The sequence below is a fragment of the Capricornis sumatraensis genome, chromosome 5 (assembly GCF_032405125.1).
Source record: "Capricornis sumatraensis isolate serow.1 chromosome 5, serow.2, whole genome shotgun sequence".
Taxonomy (NCBI): domain Eukaryota; kingdom Metazoa; phylum Chordata; class Mammalia; order Artiodactyla; family Bovidae; genus Capricornis; species Capricornis sumatraensis.
The window spans coordinates 10,743,635-10,770,713 of record NC_091073.1 but is presented as its reverse complement, the minus strand read 5'-3'; the positions used below and the strand labels follow the sequence as shown (position 1 = coordinate 10,770,713).

Genomic DNA, 27,079 nt, shown 5'->3' with positions numbered 1-27,079 from the left:
TGAAATTACAATTACTGTAAAAGAATATGGTGGCCTCAGATTAGTTAACATATAATAATGACAAAATGGGCAATTTTTGAAAAATCATAAAAACCTTTTGGGCTAACCCAATATAGTATATTTGAAATTATCTTAAAAACAGTGACCCAAGAAATATTTTGCAGTCATATGTAGGTCTGGCATTAACGAATAAAGATTATTGGCTGTTCTGTGTATAAAGAATTTGGATATACAGTATTTCAATTAAAATGACATCCTTTTTTTTTTTGGTAAAATCTAATACATTTAATTTTGGCATAATAGTGATTTATTATATATTAATACTTCAAAAATATACTTTTGTGTTTGACAAACCATCGACAAGCTCAAAATGGGCCTATAAACATGCTTTTGCTCCAAACACCAGGCTGCTATTGCACTGAAGGCAGTGAATTCCATCACGGGAGTTATAAGATCCAGGGCTGCAGATTACTGTGAATAAAAAATAAGTTAATAAGTAACAGTCTCCTAATACCACGTAAGTTAACTTTAGATGGAGAATACATTTTCAAAGAAGATTTTTTTTTTCCTTTTGGTTTTAAATGTGGTAAAATGCACATAACATAAAATCTGCCATCTTAACCATTTTTAAGTATACAGTTGAGTAGTGTCAAGTATACTCAAATCATTGTACAACTAATCTCCAGAACTTTTGCATCTGGGATAAACTGCACCTGTACACCCATTAAACACCTCCTTATTCCCCCTTTCCTAGGTCCTGGCAGCCACCATTCCACAATTTGTTTCTATGAGTTTGACTCCTCTAAATGCCTCATGTAAGCTTAAGCCAAGACTGAGCCCCACAGTGTTGACATTAGAAGGCTTATTGGCCATTTTGTAAATTCTAGAAGAATGTGACTACTAGATGGCCCATAGTAAGCATGCTCCAGATGTATAAAGATAGCCGCAAATATGGGAAGGACTTGCAGATAATTTTTAACAATCATCTGGTTTCAAATTCTATTTCTATCAGGAGCTAAAAGTGTAATTTTAGAAAAATTACTTAGCCTGAAATGTAACTCAGTTTGGTCGTCCCTAACATAAGGATCTATCATCAATGTTACCAATGCTCCTTCTGCATGACAGGAAGTAAAAAAAGGAAGAAAGAAACCAAGGTTAAATACATTCTTTGTTGTTGACTAAGTTTGGGATCGTGGGCAAAGTAGTCAATTCTCTTAGTTCTAGCTTCCTCATTTCTTGGCCAACTGATGCGAAGAACTGACTCATTTGAAAAGACTCTGATGCTGGGAAAGATTGAAGGCAGGAGGAGAAGGGGATGTCAGAGGATGAGATGGTTGGATGGCATCACCGACTCAATGGACATGAGTTTTAGTAAACTCCAGGAATTGGTGATGGACAGGGAGGCCTGGCAGGCTCCAGTCCATGGAGTCACAAAACGTTGGACACAACTGAACTGAACATTTCTAAAAGAGGTACAATGACAATCAAGTCAGAGTGTTTTTGTGAGGACTGAAATCAGATGACTTAGAGAAGAAAACACCAAGTTTGTGACAAGCATTGCACTCAGTAAATGCTTAACCCTGTGCACTGCATGGCTGCTATCTCCACCACCTCTTCTATGTGTGTACTGCCATGAAGGTCATGGGAAGACATCAGCCCTCTAACTGGGCTTGGGTCTCTGATTTTCTATTGCATATGTCATCAGCCAAGGGATCACAAAGATGTTAATAAGAGCATATCTAAGGATGGGTTATCATAGGCCATGAAAGAAGATCTCTTTTTAGCACTGTAATTTAATAATACATGTCACTGATTGGATCTGGGTCATATTATATTAATTTCATATTTCTTTCAAAATACATATTTTTTTCAAATTGCGGAATATCTTAACCATCACTCAGAGAAAGTATTCTCTGTTCTAGGTTTCATAGAGTTCCTCAGTTTTAATAGATATTTTATTTGAAAATTAATGTTCCAGATGGAAAAAAAAATTGGTAAACAAAATTAAATTGATTTGCTGCAGTAATAAGAAGAGTATTTAAAGTAAAAATGCATGTGGTAAAATTATAATGTTATAATGTTTCTCAAAGGAGTTGTGGCCATGGTACACATCCTCTCAAAGACATATATTAGTATTTCTTTAAGTACAAATATGGAAAGATTGAGCAAAGGTATTAAAAATGTTAAATCATTAAACCAGGAGAACAGAAAGCCTGCATGAAGTCTTACAAACATATTTTTACATGACTGTCACAAACAGAATGGAAACTGGCATAAAACCATTGAAACCAAAGCATAAATAATGATATTCTAATAAATATTCTTATATTTAAAAAGCTTTTATAAATATTGTATATGTATATTGTTTAGTTGCTAAGTCAAGTCCAACTCTCTTGTGATCCCATGGACTATTGACTGCCAGGCCCTCCTGTCCATGGGATTTCCCAGGCAAGAATACTGGAGTGGGTTGCCATTTCCTTCTTGAAGGGTCTTCCCGACCAAGGGATTGAACCTGTATCTCCTGCATTAGCAGGCAGATTCTTTAACACTGAGTACCAGACCAGGGCCCTTATCAACAACACTCTCTCCTGGGATATATACTGAAATATTTTGTTCTCTCTTAAGCAAAATTGAGGAAAAATGCTAAAATATTATTAAATTTAAGTACAAAATTAGTGAAATTATCTTCCAGGTTTAAGTCTCAGGGAATGGAATATCTCACAGCTACAGTTAAAAGAGTAGCCTAATTAAATTTTGATTATTTCAATAAGAAGAGAAGGAAGCATTGGTGACTGATCAGTATCAACATATAAAGAAATGATAAGGAAATACAGGAAAAAAATCTTCATGAATTTTAGATGGGGACTAATTTCTTTAAAAAGAAAGTGACTAGCCATAATAGAAAATAATTGATTCATTTAGTATTAAAATTAAAAACTTAATAAAAAGAATCACAAAAGTAACAACAGTCAAGCAGGAAACCTAGGAAATAGTTGCAGCTTAAAGCTCAACATTCAGAAAATGAAGATCATGGAATCTGGTCCCATCACTTCATGGGAAATAGAAGGGGAAACAGTGGAAACAGTGTCAGACTTTATTTTTGGGGGCTCCAAAAACACTGCAGATGGTGACTGCAGCCATGAAATTAAAAGATGCTTACTCCTTGGAAGGAAAGTTATGACCAACCTAGCATATTGAAAAGCAGAGACATTACTCTGCCAACAAAGGTCCGTCTAGTGAAGCCTACGGTTTTTCCAGTAGTCATGTATGGATGTGAGAGTTGGACTGTGAAGAAAGTTGAGAGCCAAAGAACTGATGCTTTTGAACTGTGGTGTTGGAGAAGACCCTTGAGAGTCCCTTGGACTGCAAGGAGATCCAACCAGTCCATTCTAAAGGAGATCAGCCCCGGGTGTTCTTTGGAAGGAATGATGCTAAAGCTGAAACTCCAGTACTCTGGCCACCTCATGTGAAGAGTTGACTCATTGGAAAAGACTCTGATGCTGGTAGGGATTGGGGGCAGGAGGAAAAGGGGACAACAGAGGATGAGATGGCTGGAAGGCATCACCCACTCAAGGGATGTGAGTTTGAGTGAACTCCGGGAGTTGGTGATGGACAGGGAGGCCTGGCGTGCTGCGATTCATGGGGTCACAAAGAGTCGGACACGACTGAGCGACTGAACTGAACTGATGTAGCCACCAGAGGACTATCATTCAGGAAACATACATAATTCATATAAATCAATGAGAAAAGGACAGAAAACTAAAAACAGGCCCAAAATAGAATATACAAATATTCAATGATAGCTATTTTATTGATGCACAAAATAGTGCTCAAACAAGTCAAGAATTTGGGAAACACAAATAAAGATCAAACTATAAGACACTGAGCATGCTCTCAGTGAGAAGTTGGACTAGGAAACCCCTTGAGATGGGAGCTTAACATTTTCTTGCAACATCAGGATTAGAAAAAGACGATGACCATCTCTACTTCCATTGAACACAGTACTGAGAGCCTTTCCCAGAGCAATTGGACAAGAAAAAGGAAGCAAATTCAAATGGTAAAGTGTCGGGAGCCACGTTAGGCATTACTGACAAAATAGAGGCACAACCCCAACCCTCTCTCCTCATCTCGCAGGCACAGCCCCGGAATGAAGGAGTTAGGCCTTGTGATTCTGACTTGTTCTTTCCTTTCTTGGGTTGAGTTGGCTGGAAAGAATGTTAAGGTGCTTGAGAGAAGCATGAGAAAGCACAAAGCCTTCTGCAGTTGTGCCCAGAAAATAATCTATAAAATAATCATTGACATTTGTTCAAGGATCTTTACAAAGAATGTCCCAGGATAAGCACATATGCCACAGCTTGAGGCCATGGGATGGATTATTATCTGAGACCTGTTTGTGAGGGCAATGTTTATGGCAAAAGAAGTTTGCTGAGTTTAGGGTTTAGGAATAATTAAGAATAGCTAGAAGCCCTTTTTAGGAGATAGTGATTTTAAGATGCTAGGGGCAAACGGGATTTAGAAAGATAAGAAATAAACTGAGGAATGTGGTATGAGTTACAATGTAATCACAAGTAAAGTATAGGATACATAAGAGAAAGTAGATAATAGATAGTAAAGCTGATTCTGAGAGAATCGCTGAAGCAGGAACTCTGTTTGAAGGACAACAATGATTTCTGGAGATAATAAATCTGAGTGGGGAAAACTAAAGATGTCAAACCTCTGACCTAATGCTTATGTCAATGTATAAAAGAAAACCTGAAGCTTGAAATAAACATGTAGTTCCGTACTGTAAGTCAGAGGTTACATCATCGTCCGGCGACACCACTCACCCCTTCAGGCTGATTCCCTGGCTGCTGGAGCTGGACTCTGGCAGTAAAGGAAGAGTGATGTTATCCCTATTTATAGAAGGTATGATCCAAATTGCCAACATCCATTGGCTCATACAAAAAGCAACAAAGTTCCAGAAAAACATCTACTTCTACTTTATTGACTACGCCAAAGCCTTTGACTGTGTGGATCACAACAAACTCTGGAAAATTCTTAAAGAGATGGGAATACTAGACCATCTGACCTGCCTCCTGAGAAATCTGTATGCAGGTCAGGAAGCAACAGTTAGAACTGGACATGGAACAACAGACTGGTTCCAAATAGGAAAAGAGGTATGTCAAGGCTCTATAGTTTATACGCAGAGTACATCATGAGAAATGATGGGCTGGATGATGCAAAAGCTGGAATCAAGATTGCTGGGAGAAATATCAATAACCTCAGATATGCAGATGACACCACCCTTATGGCAGAAAGTGAAGAAGAACTAAAGAGCCTCTTGATGAAAGTGAAAGAGGAGAGTGAAACAGTTGGCTTAAAACTCAACATTCAGAAAACTAAGGTCCCATCACTTCATGGCAAATAGATGGGGAAACAGTGGAAACAGTGACAGACTTTATTTGGGGGGCTCCAAAATCACTGCAGATGGTGACTGCAGCCATGAGATGCTTGCTCCTTGGAAGAAAAGTTATGACCAACCTAGATAGCATATTCAAAAGCAGAGACATTACTTCGCCAGCAAAGGTCCATCTAGTCAAAGCTATGGTTTTTCCAGTAGTCATGTATGGATATGAGAGGTGGACTATAAACAAAGCTGAGAGCTGAAGAATTGATGCTTTTGAACTGTGGTGTTGGAGAAGACTCTTGAGAGTCCCTTGAACTGCAAAGGAGATCATACCAGTCAATCCTAAAGGAAATCAGTCCTGAATGGAAGGACTGATGCTGAAGCTGAAACTCCAATGTTTTGGCCACCTAATGTGAAGAACTGATTCCTCAGAAAAGACCCTGATGCTGGGAAATATTGAAGGTAGGTGGAGAAGGAAATGACAGAGGATGAGATGGTTGGATAACATCCCTGACTCAATGGACATGAGCTTCAGCAAACTCTGGAAGATGATGAAGGACAGGGAAGCCTGGTGTGCTACGGTCCATGCGGTCACAAAAGCTTGTACATGACTGAGTGATTGAACTGAAATGATCTTATATGAAGAAAATCCTAAAGATTCCACACTAAAAAATCTTGACTAATACAACATTCAGCAAAGTTGCAGGATAAAAAATTGACATGCAAAAATAGTGGTGTTTCTATAGACTAGACAATCTGTAAATGAAATGAAAAGAAAAAAAAAGCAGTTCTACTTACAATAGCATCAAAAACGTACGCTATTGTAACTTGACCATGGAGGCAATTTCTTGTGTACTGAAAACTACCAAAAATTGCAGAAATAAACCAAAGACAAATAAATGGAAAGATATCCCATGTTCTTTAGTAAATTTATTATTAATATGTCAGTTATTATTATTAATATGGCACCCCACTCCAGTACTCTTGCCTGGAAAATCCCATGGGTGGAGGAGCCTGGTAGGCTGTAGTCCATGGGGTCGCTAAGAGTCAGACACGACTGAGCAACTTCACTTTCACTTTTCACTTTCATGTACTGGAGAAGGAAATGGCAACCCACTCTAGTGTTCTTGCCTGAAGAATCCCAGGGATGGCGGAGCCTAGTGGGCTGCCATCTATGGGGTCACACAGAGTCGGACATTACTGAAGCGACCTAGCTTAGCTTAGAGGAGTCTGGTAGGCTGCAGTCCATGGGGTCGCGAAGAGTCGGACACGACTGAGTGACTTCACTTTCACTTTTCACTTCATGCATTGGAGAAGGAAATGGCAACCCACTCCAGTGTTCTTGCCTGGAGAATCCCAGGGACGGGGGAGCCTGGTAGGCTGCCGTCTATGGGGTCGCACAGAGTCGGACACGACTGAAGCGATGCAGCAGCAGCAGCAGCACCAGCAGCACCAGCAGCAATATGTCAGTACTACTAAAAATTACCTGTGAAATCTGTCTCTGAAACCTATAGATTATATGAAATCTCTATCAAAATCTCAGTGGTGGTGTTTTCAGAGACAGAAAAATCCATCACAAAACTCATTTGAAATCTCAAGGGATTCAAAATAGCCTAAGCAAATTTGTGAAAGAATAAAGTTGAACATCTCACACTTGTTGATTTAAATACTCCAAATCTACAGTACTTTAAATGACCTGATACTGGCATAAAGACAGAATCACAGACAAAGGGAATAGAAAGCTTAGAAATAAACACTCAAATAATTTTTAACAAGGATACCAAGATCATCCAATGAGGAAAGGACAGTTTTTTCCACAAATGGTGCTGGGAAAACATGAGACATGAGAATGAAGGAGGCTGCACTCTCACCTTACACACTATATATAAAAATTAACTCAAAATGGATCAAAGAGCTGAAACTGTAAAATTCTTGGAAGAAAACAGGAAGAATCGGCAAGACTTCAGATTTTACAATTATTTTTTATATGACACCAAAATACAGGGTTTGACAGTGGATGAGATCATTGGATGATATCACCAATTCAATGGCAATGAGTTTGAGCAAACTGGGAGATAACGAAGGACAAGGAAGCCTGTGTGCTGCCGTGAACAGTCCGACACAACTTACCAAATGAACAATAACAAAAGCATAAGGACAAAAGACAAACAGATAAACTGAACTACATCAAAAACCGAAACTTTTTCTTGAACCAAGGAAAGACCATGTAAGGACAATGGGAAAGTGGCCTCCTATGCCACCTGCAAGCCAGAAGAGTATGCGTCGGAAACGAATCACCAATACCTCAAACTTGGGATTCCAATCTTCAGAAATGCAAAAAATGAATTTCTGGTGTTTAATCCATTCAGTTTGGAATTCTGTTATGTAGCCCAACCTAACACAGTATTTATCTAAAAGAACCAGAAGCAGGCTCTTGAAGAGGTATTTGCACACCCATGTTCAATCAGTGTAGCATTACCCACAACAGCCAAGGGATGGAAGTAACCCAATGTCCACTGACAGATGAGGGGATAAAGACAATATGGCGCACACATGTGGATAATGAAAATGTATTAATGTGGGAATATGAACTTATGAAAAGTGCTGTGGAATGGGATGAAAATGTGTTATGGTCACACACTATACATGTTGGAGGTGGGAATGTGATACACACACACACAAACGCAGTGGAATATTATTTAGCCTTAAAAAGGAAGGAAATTCTGACATATCCTACAATATAGATGCCAAGTTAAATAAGCCAATCACAAAAGGACAAATGCTGTATGATTTCATTCACATAGGTGTCTGGAGCAGTCGTATCTATAGGGACAGAAAGAAGCACGGTGGTTGCCAGCACTGAAGGGGAGGGGAAATAGGGAGTTAGTGTCACATAGGCACAGAAGTTCAGTTCAGGAAGATGAAAAAGTTCTGGACATGAAAGGTATTAACATACAACAAAGTGAATATGCTTACTGCCACTAATTTGTACCTTTTAATATGCTTAAAATACTAAATCTTTGAAATATTTTACCATAAAAATGTGATGCATGACATACTCATCAGACTGCCAATATTTAAAGTTTGGTTATGTCAAGAATGACAAACCTAGACAGTGTGTTGAAAAGCAGAGACATTACTCTGCCAACAAAGGTCCATACAGTCAAGGCCATGGTCTTCCCAGTGGTCATGTACGGATGTGAAACCTGGACTATAAAGAAGGCAGAGCACCAAAGAACTGATGCCTTTAAACTGTGGTGCTGGTGAAGACTCCTGAGAGTCCCCTGGACAGCAAGGAGATTAAACCAGTCAATCTTAAGGGAAATAAACCCTGAATATTCATTGGAAGGACTGATGCTGAAGCGCCAGCATTTTGGTCACCTGACGCAAACATCTGACTCTCTGGAAAAGTCCCTGATGCTGGGAAAGATTAAGGGCAGAAGGAGAAGGGTACGTCAGAGGATTAGATGGCTGGATGTCATTACTGATGCAATGGACATGAACTTGGACAAACTTTGGGAGATGGTGAGGGATAGGGAGGTCATGGGGTTGCAAACAGTCACATACAAGTAGGCAACTGAACAACAACATGCCAAGAATTACCACAGATATAGAACAATAGGATATGTCCTACACTTTTGTTGTAAAAGTGTTTTCTAAATTTGATGTATTGATCCAATTTGACATATTTTCATGTATTTCTTAAGACCCAATATTCACCAAAGACCTATGATATACAAACAAAAATACTCACAACACCACTGTTTGTCACAGCAGAAAAACTGAGGAGTAGAAAGAAATTTCAACCAACAATAAAACAGATATATCCCCCTTGATATATTCATAAAATAGAGTAGTATACCAAGAAAAGAAAAAAAAATTTAATTGTGCTAGAATCACAAAAGTGTGAATGAATCTCATAGATACAATTTTCAATAACATGAATCAGTTAAATTAGCGTATCACTGGACAGATTCTCAGACTGAATTTTTAAAAATTCAACTTTATGCTGTTAATGGAAAAAATGTAAATTTTAAACAAATTAATGTATACCTGCACTGAACTCACAAATAAAACCTCAATGATTTTATGTCACTTGACAAATCAATTAAAAGAAAAAAGGAAGGCTGTTTACCCTCTCTTCATATCAAGAAATTTAATTACAATAGAATAGTAAAATAAAAAAGAGGATCCTATAAAAGACATATATATATATATATATATGTGACTGTACATATATGTGTGAAAGTGAAGTCGCTCAGTCATGTCCAACTCTTTGTGACCCCATGAACTGTAGCCTACCAGGTTCCTCTGCCCATGGGATTTTCCAGGCAATAGTACTGGAGTGGATTGCCATTTCCTTCTCCGGGGGATCTTCCTCTCCCAGGGATCAAACCCGGGTCTCCCACATTGTAGATAGACATTTAACCATCTGAGTCACCAGGGGAGCAACATATATGTGTATATACACGTAAATTTGTGTATATATATACATCATATAAGTATACATACACATATAAGTATCTACACACACACACATACACAGACACACATACACACACACACATATGTACCGTTATTTCATGGATCTGAGAGTAAAGAAACAAAATTTGAAATAAAAAATTACTAGAGAATTTTTTCCTGGTTGTGATGCTGGTAAGACTTTTATAAGAGGAAACAAAGAAAATAAACAGATTATACAATATTAAACGAAAAAATGTACTATGGAAAATGTTTACAATGATTTAAAAAAAAAAGGAAGCAAAGCATTCTAGTACTAGCCATATTGAGTTAATCAATTTGTAGAACCAGTGATAACGTTTGCAAGAGGCAATATACTTTATGCGGCAGGCAAACACTGGGCAGCTCGTCTGAGGGAAGGAGGCTGTGCTGGGCGAAAACACTGTTGTAGCGCTGTGTCAGCAGCAGCCCCGGCCAGTCCACACGGCACACGGGCGGTGACAACCGTAGCAAAAATCATGTCTGACTGGCTACAAAAAATAAGACGACAGACTTCTGGGCCACCAGGAGATAAGTAAGTAATGGTAGAAATTCAAGGAAACAGGCAGAAACAGAACAAGAGTTCTAAAAGCTGCATATGAACTCCATGCAGATGACTGGCTGATGTGTGGCCTTCACATGACTCAATGATATTGTAAGAAGTTCAAAACCAGAAAGAGTTGGAAAGCTGAACAAAGAAGATGCTGCCCACGGTGAAAGAGGCAGTTTAGATTTTGAATTTAGCATATTATTCGAATATAAATCAATACTCTTTAGAGGAAGAAAAATCCAGAAGACTCTACATAGCACTATCAATAAAGTTCAGCATATCATAAAAATCATTAGATTGTTAAAGATACAGAAAATTAACACATAGTCAAGAGAAAAAACTCTAATAAAAACATTCAAAATAACGGAGATGTGGTAGTTAGCACATAAAGACTTTAAAGCAGCGAGCCTAAGTGTATCTGCCTGCAATGCAGGAGACCCAGGGTCAATTCCTGGGTCAGGAAGATCCTCTGGAGAAGGAAATGGCAATCCACTCTAGTATTCTTGAGAATCCGATGGACAGAGAAGCCTGGCGGGCTACAGTCCATGGGATCGCAAGAGGTGGTCACATCTTAGTGATTAAACCACCACCAACCTGGTTCAATTCCTGGGTTGGGAAGATTCACTGGAGAAGAGATAGGTTACCCAACCCAGTATTCTTGGGCTTCCCTTGTGGCTCAGCTGGTAAAGAATCCGCTTGCAATGCAGGAGACCTGGGTTTGATCCCTGGGTTGAGAAGAGCCCCTGGAGAAGGGAAAGGCTACCCGTTCCAGTATTCTGGCCTAAAGAATTCCAAGGACTGCATAGTCCATGGGGTCACAGAGAGTCAGACATGACTGAGCAACTTTCACTTCACTCACTTCACTCAAAACACAATTAAAAATTTTAGATCCCAAAAGTAAAATACCTGAAGTAAAACAAAACAAACCTGGATGTGCCTAACAGCAGAATAAAGACAAAAGTAGAATATGTCAGTAAACACAAAGACTTATTTATAGAAACTGTTCATTATGAAGAAGAGAAATCAAAGTTCAAGAATATCAATAGATCAACATCAGCACGACTACTGGCAGCTCCAAAAGGCAGTCCAACTAAAGAAAAATGAGTGATCAAGCAAAAACTTTCAGAAGTAATTTTTGGAAGAAGTCTTAAAAACAAGCAAGATACAAGAAATAGAAAAATAGCAGAAACAAGTCCTTTCTTGTCAGTAATTACTTTTAATGTGAATGGATTAAACTCTACAATCAGAACACACAGAGACTGGCAAAATGAATAAACAAAACACCATCCACCTATATGCAGTTTCTGGAAGAGACTCACTTTAGACCAAATGAAGCAACTAGGGTGAAAGAGAAAAAGTTATTCTATGGAAATTGTAATTTTAAAAAAGCTGGGACTTACTCAGTCTAAATAGACTTTTAAGTCCAAAACTGTTATAAGAAAATAAGGAAATTACATATTCCTGAAGGCTGAGCACCGAAAAATTGATGCTTTTTAACTGTGGTGTTGGAGAAGACTCTTGAGAGTCCCTTGGAATGCAAGGAGATCCAACCAGTCTATTCTGAAGGAGATCAGCCCTGGGATTTCTTCGGAAGGAAAGATGCTAAAGCTGAAACTCCAGTACTCTGGCCACCTCATGCAAAGAGCTGACTCATTGGAAAAGACTCTGATGCTGGGAGGGATTGGGGGCAGGAGGAGAAGGGGACGACAGAGGATGAGATGGCTGGATGGCATCACGGACTCGATGGACGTGAGTCTAAGTGAACTCCGGGAGTTGGTGATGGATAGGGAGGCCTGGCGTGATGCAATTCACGGGGTCGCAAAGAGTCGGACACGACTGAGCGACTGAACTGAACTGAAAAGGATCAAATCACCAAGAAGATACAATAATTATCAAAACTGTTTCATACCAAAAACGGTGTAGAAAATACATAACGCAAACACTGACAGGATTAAGGGAGACATAGATAGCTCTACAATAATAATTGGAGATTTCATTACCTCACTTCCAATAATAGATAGTTTCTAGACAGAGGATTAAAAAAGAAACAGAATTTGACAACTCTATAAATCAACTAAATTCAATAGATATATATATATAACACTTCATTTACAGAAACAAAATACCCATTTTTATCAAGTACACGTGGATTATTTTCTAGGATGGACAGTATTTTAGGACATAAGACAATTATTCATAAGTTAAAAAGAAACAGCATCACACAAAACATCTACAATCACAACAGAATGAAGCTACTGAAGAAATCAGTAGCATAAGTAAAAGTGGAATGTTCACAAAAATGTAGAAATTAAACAACACACTCCTAAAAGGCCACCAGGATAAAGAAGATATCAAAAGGGAAATTGGAAAACATATCGAGAATTAGAATGAAAACAGAACACACCAAACCATATGAGATTAAGTGAAAGCAGAGGAATATTTATCATCGCTACATGCCTACACTGTAAAAACAAAAGAGAAAGAGCCTAAATTTATAAGACAACTATATACCTGAATGGACAAGAAAGGAGCAAACTAAATCAAAAGCGGCAGAAGGAAGAAAACCTTTTGGAAAGATTAAAGTGAATATTAATGACAGAGGGAATTTTAAAAATAGAGAAAAGCAAGGGAAAGAAAAGTCAAGTTTTGTAAAGGCTAAAAGAACTGACAAACTTCTAGCTAGATTTAAAAAAAAAAAAAAAAGAAGATTCAAATTTCTAAAATCAGAAAAAAACACAGGACATCACTACCAAACTTACAGAAGTAAAAAGGATAAGCTAATTCTAAGAAAAATTATGTATGAACAAATTTTACAAGCTAGACAAAAATGAAAAATACCTGGAAACACATGCATTACAAACTGAAGAAGAAACAGAAAATCTAAAGAAAATGGTAACAAGTAAAGATATTCAGTTCTTAACTGAAAACATCCAATAACAAAAATCTCAAGGTAAGATGACTTCACTGATGAATACTACCAAATAGTTAAAAAAAAATTAAACCAATTCTTCTCAAACTATTTCAAAAACAGAAAGCAACACTTTTGAATCAATCTGTGGTATCAAAGTCAGAGATATTACTAAGACAATGAAAGAAAAGGCAATAACTCTTGAATGCAGATGCAAACATCCTCAACAAAATACTAGTAACAACCTGCAGCACTATATGAAAATACTGTTCACCATAATAAAGTGGGATATATCCCAGGAACCAAAAAGGTAGTTAAATGTATAAAAAATCAATCAAAGTAATATACCATACAAATAGAAGGGGGGGGGACTACATAATCATCCCAATTGACGCAGATAAAGAATTTGATAAAATCCAAAATTTTTATCATAAAACACTCAATAAACTAGGAATAAATTCAAAAAATTCAATCTAACAAAGGCCTTTATAAAAAACGCAAAGCTAGCAGCATCTTTAATAGTTAAATATTGAAAGTTTTCCCACTAAGGTAAAGAACAAGGCAAGGATGTTCTACAGAAAGATCTAGAGAGAGCAATTAGGCAAGAAAAAAGAATAAAAGGCACCTGAATTATAAAAGAAAAAGTTATTTATCTAATTGTAGCTTACATGATTGTGTGTGTGTATATACACATGACAGAGAGAGGGGATGGGGATAGGGAGGGAGGGAGTAGGAAAGAGGGAGAGAAACCTGGGAATACATCGTTATTACTAGAGCTAAAAAAGGGATTCAGCATACAGGATACAACATCAACACACAAAAAATCAGTTACAACTATACAGCAGCAGTGAAAATTTCCAAAACTTTATTAGGAAAACCATTTTATCTACATGATAATCCCCAAAATTTCAGATGTAAAGTTAACCAAGGAGGTGAAAAACTTGTGCATTAATATTATAAAACACTACTGTAAGAAATAAGAGAACTACACAGAGGGAAAGACATCCTATGTTCTAGAACTGGAAGACAGTATTATTAAGATGACAATATAGTCCAAAACAATCTATAGATCCAGTGTATTCTGAATCAAAATCCTGCCAACTTGTTTTGAAGAGGTGGAATGACAATCCTCAAATTCACATGGAATTTCAAGGGGGTCTCAAATATATAACATAGTGCTAAAAAAAATGAATAAAGCTAGAGTACTCACACTTACAAATTTCAAAACTCCTTACAAAGCTACAATAATCAAACAGTATAGTACTATAAAATGATAGAACACACACAAATGGAATAGAACTGAGAGTCTAGAAATAAACTGGTTCATCAACAGCAACTGATTTTCAACAAGGATGACAAAATCACCCAAACTGACCTTTCTAATGAAAGGCCCTGGGACAACTAGACAACCACACGCAAAGAATAGGTCTGGACCCCTAACTCAAAATGCTTTCTGAAAATTACCTCAAATCTTTTTCCTTGAGAAAAAGAAAAGTGGTAGACTTTTTTTACAATTTTGGATTTCACAACAGTTTTTCTTAGATATGACACCAAAAGCATGAGCAATAAATAAGAAAAAGATAAACTGGACTTAATGAAAAAACTTCTATGCACAAATGGACATTATCAGTAAAGTGAAAAAAAAATCTGAGAATAGATAAATATTTGCAAATCATACATGTGCTAGTCCTTAGAATTCAACAATAAAAAGACAAAAACCCAACTTAAAAAATGAACAGAGGACTTGCCTAGACTTTTTTTTTTTTTGAAGATATACAAATGGCCCCCAAGTATAGGAAAAAATGCTCAGTATCATTAGTCACTTGGGAACACACAGATTACTAAGTCAGTACTAAGATATTACTTCACACACAAGGACAGCTAGAATTTTCTAAAGGAAAGTAACAAGCATTGAGGAAACACACCCTTGTATATTATTAGCAGCACTGCAAAATTTTGCATGCACTGTGCTAAACAGTTTGACAAGTACTCAAAAAGTTAAACACAGATTTGCCATATAATCCAGAATAATTTCATTCTTAGTATATAATCAAGACTTGAGAATGAATACTCAAGAAGATACACGCATCTCAATGCTCACTCCAGCACTGTTCACAATAGCCAAGACATGGAAGCAACCTAAATGTTCATCGACAGAAGAATGGATAAAGAAGATGTGGTATATATATGCAACTAGATATTACTCAACCATTAAAAAGAATGAAATAATGCCATTTGCAGCAACATGGATGGACCTAGAGATTGTCATAGTGAGTGAAGTTAAGTCAGATTCAGGAGAAATACCATGTGATATCCCTTATATGTGCAATCTATACAAATGAACTTATTTACAAAACAGAAACAGACTCGCACAGACTTATGAGAACAAACTTAACGGTTGCCAGGGTGAAAGATGGGGTGAAGGGTTAGTTAGGGAGTTTGGGGTGGACATGTACACACTGCTATTATCTAAAATGGATACTGAACAAGTTCGTAATTTACAGAACAGGGAATGCTGCTCAATGTTATTGAGAGTTAATTCTTAGGTAGGTTGATAAGAAGTCTAGGGTCCCCAAGGAGGAGAAAGGGGTCTAGGGCTTTCTCTCAAGAAGGAGAAAAGGAGAAACTTTTTTTTCTACATTCCTTAGTCTTAGTCACATAAAACTTTTTTTTGGCCTGAGCTGATGATTACACAAAACAACTCATCAGAGACTCTGTACTAAGGATTATATAACAACAATGTACCCTGCTTGAGGATGTGTTTCTCCTTAAGACCCTTCTGACTAATCCTGTCATCTTAAAATGTATATTATGGAAGTGTGTCTGGTAAGATTTTTTCTATTGTTAGTTCTAATCCCATTATCTTAAAATGTAAACTGTGGGAATAGGTCTGGTAAGATCTTTACAATCTTGAGACATTCTTTTGATTTACTGTAATAACCAATTGAAAAAGTACAGACTAGCAAGGGGGGCACTCTCAGTTCCAATTCTGATGTCCATGTGAGAAGCTTTCTCTGCCCCTTTTTATACTTAATAAAACTCTGCTACACAAAAAGCTCTTGAATGATCAAGCCTGGTCCCTGGTCCCTGTTCCTGAAGCTAAACCTTTGGAGACCAAGAAGCTGTCATTGTCCACAGTAAGCTGTCATTATGTGGCAGCCTGGATGGGAGGGGGGTTTGGGGGAAAATGGATACATGTATATATATGGCTGAGTCCCTCTGTTGTCTACCTGAAACTATCACAATATTGTCAATCAGCTATACTCTAATATAAAATAAAGAAGTTTTCTTTAAGTTTAGTTTTAAAAAACCCTGAAAGGTTTAAAAAAAAGGAATTATTTACCATTTTGCCTGATATAACCAAAACATATTAATAACCACAGAAATGTATGGAAAATGATTTTCAAGAAGCCAGACATCAAACCACAAGTGACAGTGATCAGAAGAGACAGACAAGAAACAAAATACATGAGCTCTACAACTGCTGTGAGAGCTGGACAATAAAAAAGGCTGAGCGCCAAAGAGTTGACGCCTTCGAACTGTGGTGCTGGAAAAGACTCTTAAAGAGTCCCTTGGGCAGCAAGGAGATCAAATCAGTCAATCCTAAAGGAAATCAACACTGAATATTTACTGGAAGGACTGATGCTGAAGTTGAAGCTTCAGTGCTTTGACCACCTGATACAAAGATCTGACTCATTAGAAAAGACCCTGATGCTGGGAAAGACTGCAGGCAGGAGGAGAAGCAGACGACAGAGGACAAGATGGCTGGATGGCATCACTGACTCAACAGATATGAGTTTGAGCAAGTTCCAGGAGATGGTGAAGGACAGGGAAGCCTGGTGTGCTGCAGTCCATGGGGTCACAAAGAGTTAAGACACAACTTAGTGACTGAACAACAACAATTGTAGCTTATTGCCTTCAGTGAGTTTCCAAATTATGGCAAAGGAAACTGAGGTGCAGCTAGGCAAAGTCCCTGAACTGAAGAGAAAAAACGGAAGTCCAAGAAGAAAAATGCAGTTAGCATTCTTTCCATGAATCAGAAAGGAGAGAACTTCAGAAACAGAGAGCTCCAAATGAGTAGAACATCTTGCTTGAATATAACAACAGAAGCCAGTGTACGTGTCTGAGTAAGTGACCTGAATCTGCTGAAAGGACTATCAATTTTGATAACACTAGAGGAAAGGGTAACTGGCACTCACTCAGGCTGAAGAGAAACAGTGTCTGTTCCCAACAACCAGAATGGAAAATTCATATTCAAAAGGCATTGGGTAGTGCACTTAGCAGAGTCATATAAAATGAACAGCTTTAGACTGAATATTGAACCAGAACATCTAATAAAATTAGAAAAGAAATGATCAAATTGTCTTTGATAATGTATTATTTACATCTGAAAAGAAAGAAGACAAATTTTACAGGAATATAAAATTATTTAGCAACAAATAAGATAAAATCACTATATTTGGAACCTACAGAAAAATTATGACAGGTGAAAAAGAGGCAAGAAAACACATAAAAACGGGAATAATCAAACAACAAAACCAAACTAGGAAAAAAGAGGTGAAATACTAAAAACTACAACACACCACTGAAAGAAACAACAGGAGACCTAAATAAATGGAAATTCATTCTGTGTTCACAGTAGAAAGACTTAATATTAAGATGTCAATAGTACACAAAGCAATCTAGTGATTCAATGCAACCTCTATGAAAACACCACCAGGGTTTTTTAAGAAAGAAATTTTAAAAAGCCAATTCTCAATTCATATTAAATTGCAAATGGTCCTGAATAGCTAAAACACAGTTCTGAAAAACAACAAACCTGGAGGAGCCATATACCCTCATTTCAAAACATACTACAAAGCACTAGTAATCAAAACAGACAGACCTATAGACCAATGGAATATAAATAAACCTATTCATTTATTACCAACTGATTCTTAATAAGGGTGCCAAGCCCATTCAATGTGAAAATTAGTATCCTCAATAAATGGTGTTGAGAAATTTGTATTTTTACAAGCAGAAAAATGAAGTTGGATGCTTAACCCCATACAGATATCAACTGTGACTTAATTACAAGAGCTAGAAATTCCTAGAAGAAAACATAGGGCTAAATCTTCATGCCTTTGGATATGGCAACAAAATTTTTTAAAAATAGATAAACTGGAGTTCATTAAAAGTAAAATTTCTGCATATCAAAAGATGTTATCAACATCTCTGTCAAATGGTTAAACAGATGTTAACACAGTCTGTCTCAACTGGCACAAGACATAAGCACCAAACATCAGAAAGCTGGAGTGATTATTAATATCTAACACAGTGGACTTCAGTGCAACCAGTACATCAGGAATGAAAAGGTGCAACAGTACATAATGATGGAGACTCAACTGATCAAGAAAAAAAATAGCAATCCTAGGTGCCTATTTACTTAATTACTGAGTTTCAAAATACTTGATAAAAGAGAAATAGTCCAATCCACAATTACAACTTTGAGTTTCAACATTTCACTCTTACAAATTGGTTTAACAAGTGGAAACCAGAACAACAGAGATAAAGAAAACTTGACTTCTACCTTAAATGCCAGAATAAATATTTTTAAAGAGGACACGGGAACATTCATCAAGATGGGCCATTTCCTGAGCCTTAAAACACTTCTCAAAACAACTAAAAATTCCAAGTAATATACAACATGTTTTTGAAACAGGAAAAAAAATAGTTAGAAATCAACACTACAAAGATACACTGGAAATGGTCAATTATATGGGAGATAAATAGGATACTACAAAAAGAGCCCTGGGACAAATAAAATTACAAAGAAAATTAGAAAACATTTTGTACCAAGTGAAGAACTTAAATAGTGGGATGAAGGTAAACAAGGGCAGGAAAAAACCTATAGCCTTAAATACTTATATAAAAAAAGAAAAAGATATAAAATCAATGTAGTATGCTGTTATCTTACACTAAAGAAAGTGGAGCACATTGTTTCAGATGAGAAAGAAAGCCAAAATAATATTTTTTAAATGTTAAAGTAAGATCAGATATAAGAAAGAAATCAGACAAATGAAAAATTCAATAAACTAAAAGTTGGCTCTTTGAAGATATTAATAAAATTCATAAATTTCCAACTAGAGCTTGTAAAACCAGGAACAAATTAGTCAAGATAAATGAGTACACCGGAATGATGGAAGAAATATCACTACAGATTCTATGACATTAGTGGTAAATTAAGATAATACTGGTAAGTTTGTGGAATAGATTTGACCATTTAAAGAAAATGGACAAATATCTTGCACATAAAATTATAAAAATGGACCCAGAAAACCCAAAAAGCACTTTGTCAATTAACCGTTTTAATTACAACTCTTCCCACAGGGAGCTACAGTTTGGCTGTGGTGGTGGTCTAATGCCAAATGCTGAATGGGCTAGTGCCCTTTTAGCCCAACGGTTATGACTAAAACTAGAACTAAAAAATAACTACCTGAGGGTCTCTATAAAGCAAAGACTTTAGGTGAATTTGTAAAGGTAATTAAGAGAAGCAACTCACACCAAGATAAGTGTCTCATTTATTTTAGTTTTCTCTCTCAACCATGCCACCAAGGTTGACTGATTTGCAAAGCACTGCTGTACAGGCAGATAAAACTTCAACTGAAAACGTGGTACACTTTTGGTCAATGGAATCAAGGAATAAAGCCAAGAGAGACAACAGGGTGAGAGGGATGTCTTAGAGGCAACTGATGCTAAGAAAGAGTTCCCTTACTTCTGTATATGAGCCTGTACAAGACTCAGCAAAATTCCTGCGGCACATGTACACTACATAGACCCAAGCCAACGTACAAAGACTTTAGAGAACTAAACTTAGATCTGAAACTACACAAATCACTGTCCAACTCCTCAACATATAATCAGGGAAAAGACCCCAAACCAGCAAAACAAAGTCTTTGAGGATTGAACTGGATTTGAATTAGATTTCCTACTAAAACAAAAACATCAACCTTTTTCAGATGATTATAACAGAATTCAGAGGATACACAACATAACATGCACTAGTTATAATGTTATAATAGAAAGTAAATCAACATCCAAAAATCCAAGAAAATGTGACCTATTAACAAGAGAAGGCAACGGCACCCCACTCCAATACTCTTGCCTGGAAAATCCCATGGACGGAGGAGCCTGGTAGGCTGCAGTCCATGGGGTAGCGAAGAGTCGGACACGACTGAGCGACTTCACTTTCACTTTTCACTTTCCTGCATTGGAGAAGGCAATGGCAACCCACTCCAGTGTTCTTGCCTGGAGAATCCCAGGGACGGAGGAGCCTGGTGGGCTGATGCCTATGGGGTCACACAGAGTTGGACACGACTAAAGTGACTTAGCATTAGCATTAACAAGAGAAAAGATAAACAAATGCTAACCTCAAGATAACAGATGCTTGAACTATCAGACAATATTATTCTAAGGTAGATAAATAAATAAACTGAAGAACAGAGAGAAAACACTGAAAAGCAGTAAACCCTCAGGCACCTGTATTACAGTAGCAATAGGCATAATATGGGTATCACTGTCAATATTGAAGAAGAAAAGAGAAATAGTAATCTAGCTATATATATAAATGATATTACATAATTTGATGAAAGACAAATTCACAGATTCAAGGATCTCATAGAATCCTAAACAGATATTATTTTTTTTAATGTCTAAAAACATCACACTCAAAAGGTTGACAATATATAATAAAAATCCAGAAAGCAGTTGGACAGAAATGACAAATTATAGACAAGGAAACAACAATTCAAGTGACTGTAGATTTTAAATTGGAGTCTGCAATGGTCAGAAGACAGTGGAACAACCGTTTTAAGAACTGAAAAAAAAAAAAAGCTTCAAACCAAAATGCTATACTCAAACAAAATATCCATCAAAAAATGAAGAACAGAGATCTATAGATAGAGAAGTGTCATCTTTAGACAGAGAAAAGGTAAGAGAATTTGCCACCAGCATACCTGCTCTACAAGAATTGCTTGAGGAAATTCTTTTAGATGATATAATATCTGAAAGATACTATGTGAAAGATAATATCTGGCAGATATAACATCTGGAAGAGGAAACCTCCATCAGCAATGGAAAACATCTGGATAAATATGAAAGACTATTTTCTCCTTAAGTTATTTAAGGTATGTAAGATTATTAAAAGTAAAAATCACAATAGGGTTTGGAGAACTTTTCAGTGTGAAAAGTGAAAGTGAAAGTCAATCAGTCGTGTCCACCCCATGGACTATACAGTCCAAGGAATTTTCTAGGCCAGAATACTGGAATGGGTAGCATTTCCCTTCTCCAGGGGATCTTCCCAACCCATTGTCTCCAACATTGCAGGTGGAGTCTTTGCCAACTGAGCCACAAGGGAAGCCCTTTCAGTGTACCAATAAGTAATAAATATGATTATAAAATAAATGCCAGTGAGATGGTTGCCAGATAAGGGATTTTAAGCATTGTAAGGTTTCTACATTTTTGTGGATTGGTGTAATATCAACTCTTAAGTAGACAATGAAATTTTAAATTTGTATAGTCTTTAGACTACCAAAAACATATAAACAGTACTGTCAAAAAGGAAATTAAATGAATCAAATACAACTAAAATGGCATTAAATGTTTTAACTATAATACTTTAAATAATCAAATAATATAAAAAAGGCAGCTTAACTAATTGAAAATGTTATAAGAAGAAACAAATGAGCTAGAATAGCTAAGGCAACTTTGCAAGAGAAGAAAAGAGAATCACACTACCCAATCTTAGTACTCAGTAGCTACAGTACAATAGAAGTTTTGGTAGAAACACTGACACAAAGATCAATGAAACAGATCACCTTCCTGAGTAATCCATCAAATTCTGAAAGATGAAATAGTATCAGTTTTAAAGAAACTCTTTTGGAAAATAAAGTTGGAGGGAAAATTGCTCAAGTCATTTTATGATGCTAACATAACTGTATTTCATAAACATGACAAAGACATTAAAAAAATAGATGAATACTCTTGTTGAAAAAGGTATAAATATTAACAAATGAAATAAAACAGTAAGTCAGAAGAATAAAAGATCACAATTGGTAGAGTTTATCTCAGGAATGCAAGGTTAGTTCAACATTAGAAAATCAACCAATGTAAATTTCTATACTAATATAATAAAAATATATTTTTTAAAAATTCAGATAAAGAATGGAACAAAATTCATTAACTACTCACGATCATGACTTCAGAACAGCAGGAGACTGGGCTTCCCTGGTGGTACAGTGGTTCAGAATCTGCCTGCCAATGCAGGCGGCATGTTCAATCCCTGCTCTAGGAAGATCCCAAATGCTACAAGGCAGCTAAGCCCATGAGTCACAGCTACTGAGCCCGCACACCTAGAGCCTGCGCTCTTCAACAAGAGAAGCTACTGCAATGAGAAACCCGTTCACTGCAACAAAGAGTAGCTCCTGCCTGCTACAACTAGAGAAAGCCTGCCCACAGCAATGAGATCTAGTATGGCCAAAAATGAATAAATACATCTTAAAAAAAGAAAATAATTGTAGGGGACTACAATATCTAAGACAGTCCTAGTGCTAATATCATTCTGAAAATGAAAAAGAAAAGTTATCTCTAATATTGGGAACAGGATAAGAATGCCTGTTTTTGCTCAACACTGTATTGGAAGAGCTAGTCTTGGCAATAAAACAAGTAAAGGAAAAAAATGGCACAAATATCAGAAAAAAATAAAATTTATTTGAAGATGATATATTTATTCTTGAAAATATATATATAGGGTCTAGAAAATAATTGAGTTCTCATCATTTGAATTAAACAGAGACACTGGATCCAGGTTAATATTTAAAAATCAACTGTATTCTTATATGCTATAGTAATTCAGAAACACAGAATAAGCAAAGAAATTTTTAAATAAAGTACTTACTATAAAGCTACATTAATAAAGACACATGGTATTGGTGAAATGATAAATATAAGGATAAGTGGACCAGAATTAATTCAGTTGAATTTTTGACTTTTTGACAGCAATACCAAGGAGCTTCCCAGGTGGCACTAGTGGTAAAGAACCAAGACGTGGGTTCAATCCCTGGGTCAGGAAAACCCCTGGAGGAAGGTATGGCAACCCACTCCAGTATTCTTGCCTGGAGAATTCCATGGACAGAGGAGTCTGGCAGGCTACAGTCCATAGGGTCACACAAAGTCAGAAACAACTGAAGCAACTTAGCACGCACCAAGGAAAATTTAATGAGAAAAGAAAAGTCTTCCACAAATGGTTCTGGATCACCAAGATAGGCTATCTGTATTGTGAAAAATGAATACTGACCCTTATCCTCATACCAAACAATATTAATTAAATATTAATTCAAGCATAGACTTAAATGCTCAACTCAAAAGTACTAAATAAAAGGCACAGTAGAAAATCGTTGTGACATTAGGGTAGGAAAAGTTTTATTAGATCACAAAAACACATGAACCACAGAATTAAAAAAAAATTAATAAATGGGACTTTTTCAACTTTTTGCTTTGAAAACAAAAATGCAAGCCTTAGTCTGGAAGAATATATTCATAGTATATATATCAGAAAATAACTTTTGTCCATACTAAACTAAGAACTCTGTAACAACTCAGTAAGACAAATAACCCACTTTAAAAATTACAAAGATATTTTAACAGACATTGTGCAAAAGAAAACCAACATCCAATAGAAACGTGAAAATATCTTGTTAAAAGGAAAATTAAAATTAAAACCACAATGAGATACCACTACACATACACACATTGGAATGGTTAAAATTAAAAAGTGTGACTACTCTATGCTTTGGAAGATATTTATTAAATAGAACAACAGGAACTCCACAACTTTGCTGGTAGAACATGAAAATTTTACAGCCATTTTAAAAATAATTTGGCTTTTTTAAAAAATAAAGTTAAACATAAACTTACCGTATGACCCAGCAATCGCAGTCATAGGTATTGTCCACACAAAGACTTGTACAGGAATGTTCATAGCAGCATTATTTGTAATGGCCTAAAACTGGAAACAACCCAAATGTCCATCATCAGGTGAATGGATAAACAAATGTGGTATATCCATACAATGGACAACTACTCAGCAATAAAGAGGAGCAAACTATTACTATATGCAATAATACTGATGAACCTCAAAATCATTATGCTGAGTGAAAGAATTCAGACAAAGATCATATACTGTCCACTTATTAAAAATTATAAAATGTATGTAAATATGTAGTGATACAGAGCATAATATCAAAGTTAGCCTGGGAATGGATTTTCAAAGAGGACTGATTACAAAAAGGCATAAGCAAAGTTCAGGATTATGGCAGAGATCCTCTTCTTGATCATAGTAATAGTTTCATGGATGAATACAGTCCAAGTCATCAAACTGCATAATTTCAACATGTATACTAAATTGTATGTCAATGTTGAGCCCAAACAAAGCAAGTTGCAGAAATTATTTAAGACACTACTCATTGATTATCATGCAAACCAATTATTTGCTAGTGTTTACTGCCACAATAGGGTTGAAAGCATAAAATCCTAAATTGAGGTAAAAAATATCAAATTCTGATAATAGATATATCTGAGCAAAGCAAAGACAATAGATTATCGAGGCCTTCACAGGAAGCTTCGCCTATGTTCTAGTTAAATCACTTTAGCATGACCTTGCTAAAACTCATAGTTCTAAGTGTTTATTTTTTATTTTTAGGATTGTTTTCATACCCATTCTTCTCACATAGGAATAAAGACAGTTTCACTGCTTTATTTACAGTTTTCATGCTCTTGATTTCTTATCAGTCTTCCTAGAATGTTCAGAAAAGTATTCACCAAAAGTGGTGAGAGTTGGCATTCCTTTTCTCTTCCAGTTGTCAGGGCCCACAGGCTTTCCCAACTAGGTGTGATACTAGTTGGAGGCTTTTCAGAGATGCCATTAATTTGATTGATGAGGGAAATATCAGTCAGTTTAATACACGTTTAATTGGAATCTCAGAAGGAAAAAAAGTAGTTAATAGGAAAATTATTTGAATAAATACAATTTTCCAAATTTGAAGATCACTTAGTCCACAAATCCAAGAAACTCAACAACAAACTACTAACAAAGAATCATGAAAAAAACAGCACCAAAATGCATCATATTTATATTCCTCAAAAGTGTAATAAAAAGAAAATCTTAAAAGAATTCTCAAAAAAAAAAAAAACACACATGTTGCATAGAGGAACAAAATGAGGATGATACAGATTTCCAACTGGAACAATTCAAGTGAGAAGACAGGGTCAACATTTAAATATGTTCAATATCCAGTATACAAAACTGTCCAAAAATGAAAACAAAAAAAATGACTATTCATCAGCAGCAAACTCACACCAGAAGAAATGTTAAATAAAATCCTTCAGGCCATAGAAGAGAATTGTACATGGAATTGAGTCTACACCAAGAATGAAGACTAATGGATAGGATAATTAGATGGGTAAGTACTGTAGAATATTCTTAAAGAAATGGGAATACCAGACCACCTTACCTGCCTCTTGAGAAACCTGTGTGCAGGTCAAGAAGCAACAGTTAGAACTGGACATGGAACAATGGACTGGTTCAGAATTGGGAAACGAGTATGTCAAAGCTGTATACTGTTATCCTGCTTATTTAACTTATATATAGAATATATCATAAAAAACGCTGGGTTGGATGACTTACAAACTGGAATCAAGACTGCTGGCAGAAATATCAACAACCTCAGATATGCAGATGATACCAATTTAATGACAGAAAGCTAAGAGGAACTAAAGAGCCTCTTGGTGAAGGTGAAAGAGGAGACTAAATAGCTGACTTAAAATTCAATATTCACAATATGAAGATTATAGCATTTGGTCCCATCACTTCATGGTAAATAGATGGGGATAAAGTGGAAACAATGTCCGATTTCATTTTCTTGGGCTCCAAAATCACTTCAGAGGGTGATTGCAGCCACAAAATTAAAAGACACTTGCTCTTTGGAAGAAAAATATAAAAGGCGTATTAAAAATAAGAGATATCACTTTACTGACAAATGTCCATATATGTCAAAGCTATGGTTTTTCCAGCAGTCATGTATGGATGTGAGAGTTGGGCCACAAAGAAGGCTGAGTGCTGAAGAATTAATATTTTTGAACTGTGGTGTTAGAGAAGACTCCTGAGAGTTCTTTGGACTGCAATGAGATCAAACCAGTCAATTCTAAAGGAAATCAACCCTGAATACTCACTGGAAGGTCTGGAGCTGAAACTGAAACTCCAATACTTTGGCCACCTGATGGGAAGGTTCGACTGACTAAAAAAGACCCTGATGCTGGGAAAGATTGAGGGCAAGCGGAGAAGGGGGTGGCAGAGGATGAGATGGTTGGATGGTATCACCGACTCAATGGACATGAATTTGAGCAAACTTAGGGAGACAGTGAAGGACAGGGAAGCCTGGTGTGCTGCAGTTCATGGGGTCACAAAGAGTCAGATATGACTTAGTGACTAAACAACAAATTCATGTAACTTTTTCTTATTACGTATATCCCCATAAAAGATAAACTGTTTAATAAGCAGAAAATTATAACGTGGAATTTGTGACACAGGTAAGCTAAACTGGATAGATGTCAACAACAAGGAGGGAAGAAATGGAAGTATATTTTAAGATGCTTATACTTTATATGAAGTGGTATAATAATAAATACAGACTGTGATAAA

General features: G+C 36.4%; 1 protein-coding gene across 1 annotated transcript in view; it reads right to left on the bottom strand.

Annotated features, from left to right (window-relative positions):
- Nucleotides 1-376: 376 nt before the first annotated feature.
- ZPBP (zona pellucida binding protein) overlaps nucleotides 377-27,079 on the bottom strand; it is a 135,065-nt gene continuing 108,362 nt past the window's right edge. Inside the window, exon 8 of the mRNA XM_068973374.1 lies at nucleotides 377-471. Within this exon, the coding sequence (XP_068829475.1) occupies nucleotides 377-471 (95 nt within the window). The remainder of the gene's footprint in view (nucleotides 472-27,079) is intronic.